Below are 7,139 nucleotides of genomic sequence, written 5' to 3'. Positions count from 1 at the left end.
CTCTGATCAATCTCAATTGGATTTAAACAATCTTAATCTTCACTTCTCTTCACCTCCAGTCCTCGACTTGCAAACTAAACTTTCAACGCTTTCTGAAATACATGGCTTGCCTAGAATCACTTCCCCACCTTTCAACTTTTCTCCTATTACGGAGAATGATGTTAAGAAAACCATTCTTTCGATCAAATCTAAGGCGGTTGGTTGCGATGGAATAAGTCGAATTATGATTACCCTTATCCTCAATTTTCTAATTCCCTCCATAACTCACATCGTAAACTTCTCCTTTTCCACGAGTACATTTCCTGAGATGTGGCGCAAGGCTTTTGTTCTCCCACTCCCTAAAATATCAAATCCTTCGCTACCTTCTCATTTTCGTCCTATAACAATCCTCCCCTTTTTATCCAAAATCCTGGAGTCCATTGCACACCAACAAATCTCTTGCTACCTTCATAAATGCGACTTATTCAATCCACTCCAATCGGGCTTTCGCCCAGGTCACAGCACAACAACAGCATTGTTAAAAGTCACGGACGATATTCGTATTGCCATGGAAAACCAGCAACTCACAGTGCTCGTGCTAATTGACTTTAGCAATGCTTTCAATGCAGTAGACCATGACCTCCTTCTTGCATTTCTTTCCCATGCTAACTTTTCAGAATCTACTGTTGAATGGTTTTCTTCTTATCTTCGAGGGCGCCGGCAATCCACACGCATTGGTCAGCTACAATCTGATTGGTGCGAAGTGAGTGCCGGCGTTCCTCAAGGCGGCATATTATCTCCTCTGTTATTTTCTGTTTTTATAAACGCCATCACTAAAATTTTAACTTCGCACTACCATCTGTATGCCGATGACTTGCAGCTCTACGAACACTCTGCTGTCAATGATCTTGCCGCGGCTATTAACTCCCTAAACGATAATCTCCACCGCATTTCTCTTTGGTCCGCTAAATATGGTATCACTGTCAATCCATCCAAGTGTCAAGCCATCATTATAGGCAGCAGGAGACAGTTGGCTAAGCTAGATGTTCTGACTCTGCCCTGCCTATGATATAATAATATACCAATAGAGTTCAGCAGTAGTGTTAAAGACCTCGGCATTATCATTGACAGTAAACTCACTTGGGGGGAACATAAAGAAGTTTCTCGTAGGTTTTACGCCACTATGCATTCCATGATGCGTTTAAAAAATTTTTTGCCCATGGAAACTAAAATCCAGCTTGTTACTACCCTCTTGGTTCCAATTCTTGATTACGGTGACTCCTGCTATCTAGATCTGTCGGAAGAACTCCTGCAACAACTTAATCGTCTCCTTAACACTGGCATTCGCTTTATCTTTAGCTTACGCAAATTCGACCACGTTTCTCGTTTTAGGAAACAGTTACACTGGCTTCCTTTACGGGAACGTAGATATACTCGGGTTCTTTGTCTTCTCTACTCCATTCTTACCGACCCTAATGCTCCCACTTACTTATCCTCTAAATTTTCTCTTCTTTCCTCTACTCATAATAAGCCCTTACGATCCTCTCAATTCCTTACCCTTTTCATACCTTCCCATAAATCTGGCTTTGTTTCCAACTCTTTCTCTCTAGTTGCAGCCCGGCTTTGGAACACTTTGCCTGATTCTATTCGTAGAGCTCCATCGCGCGATTCCTTCAAGCGCCAAGTAAAACAATTTTATCTGTCGTCTGTCAACACTGCGTGATGTCTTTTCATCAATACCATTCTCATAATTGGATTCATATATATATATATATATATATATATATGTTTATGTATATATGTTAAATATTATGTACTTATATATGTATATGTTTGTGCATATTTATGTATATTATGTATATGTATATTTATGTATTTTATATTATATTATGTATAACATTGATTTAATTAATTTACTGTATTATTATTATATATATTTATAGGTGTCTATCGCTATGTATATATTTTTTAATTTTTCTTTAACTTCTGTGCACACCCTACTGACTTCTCTCCTGCACTATTCTGGGTTGGCTGGCAGAAAATGCTGTAATAGCGTTAAGTCCGCCCTTTGTACATGATTGATCTGTGCAATAAAGAATAAAAAAAAAAAAAAAAAGGTCACAGACAGCTCCCGTAAGATGAAAGGGAGCCTCGTCTGCGACCTGCGCGAGACCACGCGCAACAGTCAGGCGGCGGTCGCTGAGCTCCTGCGGCACCAATCAAAAGGCGCCGACGTGGAGAAGCTCGAACGGGAGAACTCCCAACTTCGAGCCGGACTCGCGACCGTCACTCAGCGACTGGAGCAGCTGACGGCAGAATTTAACGCCTCTCAGGCGAAACAGGGTATTGTGCCGTCGGCTCCATCCAGTGACGTGGCGACGCCCAAGCGCGCGACGCCAGCAGCGACAACTGCTACGGCGTCTGCAGCGCGAGCCCCTGTCGCGACCAGGAAGCGTGCCCCTGCCGCACAGGCTGGACGCGCTCCTGCGGGGGCTGCGGCGACGTCGAGGGCTTCTGTTGCTCCACGCGCTCCTGCTCAACTGACGAGCAGTGAAGCCGGACTCATGGAGCACATCGGAGCCCTCATAGAGGAGAAGCTGGCCGCCTTCAGGGCGGAGCTCTTCCCCGACAGGGCATATAGGCCCGCATTGACGGGGAGAGCTGCGCCTATTCGGCCAGTGGAGGCCCCATTGACGGAGCCTCCTCTGCCCGGGAAGCGGAGAAGCAGGGGGAGGAAGAGGAAGGCGGGACCGGCTCCTCCGCCGGTCACCGACTTACCACCGGTGCCCGCCTCCTTTCCCTCCTCCTCTGGTCCGACAGCTTCTGTCGAGTCTTGGGCGACGGTCGCGGCCAGGAAAGCGCAATCTGGATCAATAAAGCCTGCGGCTAAGAAGGCGGCTAAGAGGAGGCTCCCAAAGGTGCCGGCGACCGCGGCAGTCGTCATAACGGTCGTCGAAGGCGCGACGACGACCTATACTGAGGTCATGCGAGCTGCCCGTACGCGGGTTCAACTCCCTGACCTCGGTATCGAGACGGTCGAGCTGAAAAGGGCCATCACTGTCGGGATCCTGTTGAACATCGGGGGTCCCGACAGTGACGCTAAAGCCGACCGTCTCGCAGCGCGGATGCGTGAGGTCCTCAAGGACCTCAATGTGAGGGTGGCTCGTCCAATTAAAACGGGCGAGCTACGTGTGCTCGATCTGGACGACGCCACGACACCGGAGGAGGTGGCGTCGGCCATCGCAAAGGCGAATGGGTGTTCGACGGAAAATGTCACTGTTGGCAGTATCCGTCGGTCACCCATGGCGCTCGGCACGGCACATGTGAGGTGCCCTCTCGCCGCCGTGCGAAAGCTGGCGACGACCTCACGCATCCGCGTGGGATGGGGCTCCGCTAGGGTCGAGGTGCTAGAAGCAAGGCCGCTATATTGCTTCCGGTGCCTCGAGAAGGGCCACGTTGGGCAGACGTGTCCGAATGGGGCAGACCGGAGCGACCGGTGCTTCGCCTGTGGAGAGCGCGGCCACAGAGCTCCCGCCTCAGCACCGGACTCTGCTCCGCAGGAGGCCATGGAGGTCTCCCATTCGCGAGAGTAAGGGTGCTGCAGACGAACTTGAACCACTGCCGCAATGCTCACCAACTTCTGATGCAGACCATTGCGGAGTGGTCTATAGGCCTTGCGGTCGTGGCGGAGCCCTATCGCGTCCCCGACCAACCTCGCTGGTTTGGGGACGCCGCTGGCACCGTGGCCGTCTATTGGGCGGGCGGTGCGGGGGTCCCACCCTGTTCCCTGCTCGAAGCGGGGCAGGGATTCGTGGCCGTTCGGTGGGGCCCCTTGGCCATTGTGGGGTGTTACGTCTCTCCCAACAGGTCACTCGCCGACTACGAGTTGTACCTGGACGGGCTGGCGGACTGCGTTCGCAGATGCCTACCCCGTCCGCTGATCGTCCTGGAGGACTTTAATGCCCACGCCAGGGCTTGGGGTAACTCTAGGGACGATCCGAAGGAAGTGACGCTTCTCGACTGGGCGGCTGGATTGGACCTCCGGCTCATTAACGCCGGGTCGGAGAGTACATGCGTGCGGTGGCAGGGGGAGTCGGTCGTGGACCTTACATGGGCGACTCCTCCTGCGATTCGCATGCTCTCGGGATGGCGTGTCGCTGAGGAGGTGGTCAAACTATCCGACCACCGCCACATCTTTTTCGATGTGGCTATCCGCCATCCCGACCGATCCAGCCGTCGTCAGGGAAACACCCTGCCGCGACGATGAGCCCTCAAGCGGCTAAACCGAGATCATCTCGAAGCCGCCGCCATCGTCGCGGCTTGGCCACAAAACGCCGAGGAGATTTCGCCCGACCCCGAGGGTGAGTCGGTCTGGTTCAGGGGCACGATAACGTCGATCTGCGATGCATCGATGCCCCGGGCAGGCCGCTTCGAGCGCCGGGCGATGCACTGGTGGTCGGAGGAGATCGCGCAGCTGCGAACCGCATGCTTACGCGCTCACCGCCAGTCCAGCAGAACCCGGAGAAGAAGGCGAGCAACTCCAGAGGAGAGAGACGAAGCCTACAGGGCTTTCCAGGAGACCAAGAAGGCGTTGCGAGACGCCATCTCGGACGCCGGCGCTCGGTCCTGGAACGAGCTCCTCGAGGGATTCGACAGGGATCCGTGGGGGCGCCCGTACCGCATGGTGCTGGGCAAGTTACGCCCGTGGATGCCCCCGTTGACCGAGACCTTAGATCCGAATCTATTGAGGAGAGTGATAGATTCGCTCTTCCCGGTGATCCGGTCAAGTCCCCTGTATCCCTCGCTACCGCGGGTCACTTGGACCGACGAGTAGAGGGTGAGCAGGAGTTTGACCGAGCACTTGGTCGCCTGAGTGCCCGGAACACAGCGCCCGGTCCCGATGGGATTCCGGGACGGGCGTGGGTGTTGGCTTCGGCTCACTTGGGGGACAGGCTGAGGCGGCTGTTCGACAGCTGTCTCCGTAACGCCACGTTCCCCAAGGTCTGGAAGGAGGCAAGTCTGGTCCTCTTGAGGAAAGACGGCAGAGACGCGGACTCTCCCTCTGCGTATCGTCCCATATGCCTGCTGGACGAGGCTGGCAAGCTCTTCGAGCGGATTGTCGCTTCTCGTCTCGGCGAGCATCTGTCGTGCGTCGGTCCCGACCTGGCCGACAGCCAGTTCGGCTTCCGTCAGGGTCGTTCGACCGTTGACGCGATCATGCGCGTCCGGTCCCTGACGGAGCAGGCGGTGTCTCACAGGGGGACGTGGCGTTGGCGATAAGCCTGGATATCGTCAACGCCTTTAACGCTTTAACCTGGGTTGCCATCAGGGAGGCCCTGGTGTCCCACCGAGTGCCTCTCTACCTGCAGGCGATTGTCGGGAGCTACTTGCGCGACAGGTACATTGTGTACGTGGGCCAGGACGGTACGAGGACCCGGAGGGAAGTGTACTGCGGGGTTCCGCAGGGATCGGTCCTAGGACCACTCCTGTGGAATCTCGCATACGACGCGGTTCTGCGTTTCGAGCTCCCCGCAGGCGTCAGCGTGATCTGCTACGCAGATGACACGCTGGTGCTGGCATGCGGGTTGAGCTTTGAGATGACCAAACGGCGAGCCAAGCTCGGAGTCGAACTCGTCGCGAAAATCTGCGAACTGGGTCTTCGGATAGCGCCGCATAAGACGGAGGTGCTATGGTTCCAGAAGTGGTGGGCCGGGAACCACCCCGTTCGCAGATCATTCGCGTAGGTGACTCAAACGTCCAGGTGTCCAGGTACATGAAATACCTGGGCCTTGTCCTGGACGGTCGCTGGAGCTTTGAAGAGCACTTCAAGCTCCTGGTCCCCCGGATCGAGAAGGCAGTGGGTGCGTTGCACAGACTGCTGCCTAATCTCGGGGGACCGAGGGAGGAGATTCGCCGCCTCTATGCTGGTGTCGTGCGATCGATGGCCCTCTATGGGGCACCCGTTTGGTCACACCGACTGACGGGCACCCGCCGCTTCAAGACTAAGATCCTGAGTCTGCAGCGGAGAGTGGCCATCCGCTTGGTGCGGGGATATCGCACGATATCCTTCGAGGCGGCGACCCTTCTGGCGTGCTTTCCGCCGTTGGACATCCTGGCGGAGAGGGACGCGAGGGTCTACAACCAGACTCGCGCCCTCCGTCAAAGCGGCGGAAGTGCGTCCTACCCTGCCAGCGTCCTCGAAGCGCTCAGGCGGCAGGAGCAGAGAAGGGCACACACGACGTGGTACGCCCGTCTCCGCGGAGATCGGTACGCGCACAAACGCGTCGTGAGTGCGATCCTGCCAGCCTTCGAGGCCTGGATGCGGCGGAAGCGACGAGTCACCTTCCGACTTACACAGGTGCTGACCGGTCACGGTTGCTTTGGAGAGTACCTGTGTAGGATCGGATGCGAGGCGACGGCGGTTTGCCACCACTGCGGGGCGGACTAAGACGATGCCCAACACACGCTAGAGGCGTGTGCCGCGTGGACCGCGGAAAGGCAAGTCTTGGTCCAGCAAATCGGGCGAAATCTCTCCCTGCGAGCAGTCGTGTCGGCGATGCTACGCAGGGAATCGGCGTGGGAGGCCGTAGTCAACTTCTGTGAGACCGTCATGGTCCAGAAAGAGACTGCGGGCCGGGCTCGGGAGAGGGCCGATCCTGCCCGGCGGAGGTGACCTGCGGGTCGCCTTCACGGCCTCCAAGCCCCAGTGCCCGGGGCGGAATAAATAGGGCAAGGGCAGGGAGTTGATTTTCTTAATTTCCGGCTGTTTCTTAAAAGCAATTCATCATGATCATAATATTCATCAGATCGACTCTGCTCATATGCATATTGTACTCCTGTACAATTTTGGAACAAGGGATGTCAATTTCTTGTTTAGCCTTCTTATCGTATCTTGATTCATTTCCAACAAGCTCGGCGGCAATGTAAGTCGATAATAAAGTGACGACTTTATCATCTTTCCATGCAGTGGCCAAAAAGTCTACTGCATCTAAATAAACAACGCGTTGCTCATATGTTAAACTCTCGGGATAGAAGTTTTCATAAGTTAGTACCTAGTATTAATGGAATGTATGTCACAATTTCTGGGAAAATCAGTTGTTTTTGCGTACATTCATAATATTATCAAATACATATTGAGAAGCGACAGTCATTATTATTTT

The 7,139-nt window shown here is 54.3% G+C and overlaps 1 protein-coding gene across 1 annotated transcript; it reads left to right on the top strand.

Annotated features, from left to right (window-relative positions):
- The first annotated feature begins 5,752 nt into the window (after positions 1-5,752).
- On the top strand, positions 5,753-6,427 carry LOC124542425. Its single transcript, XM_047120377.1, has one exon. It carries the CDS (start codon positions 5,753-5,755, stop codon positions 6,425-6,427), a length of 675 nt encoding a protein of 224 aa, XP_046976333.1.
- The last annotated feature ends 712 nt before the right edge of the window (positions 6,428-7,139 follow it).

Source organism: Vanessa cardui, chromosome W, assembly GCF_905220365.1.
Source record: "Vanessa cardui chromosome W, ilVanCard2.1, whole genome shotgun sequence".
Lineage (NCBI taxonomy): Eukaryota > Metazoa > Arthropoda > Insecta > Lepidoptera > Nymphalidae > Vanessa > Vanessa cardui.
Note: the sequence above shows the minus strand (reverse complement) of the source record. Positions and strands in the feature narration are given on the sequence as shown.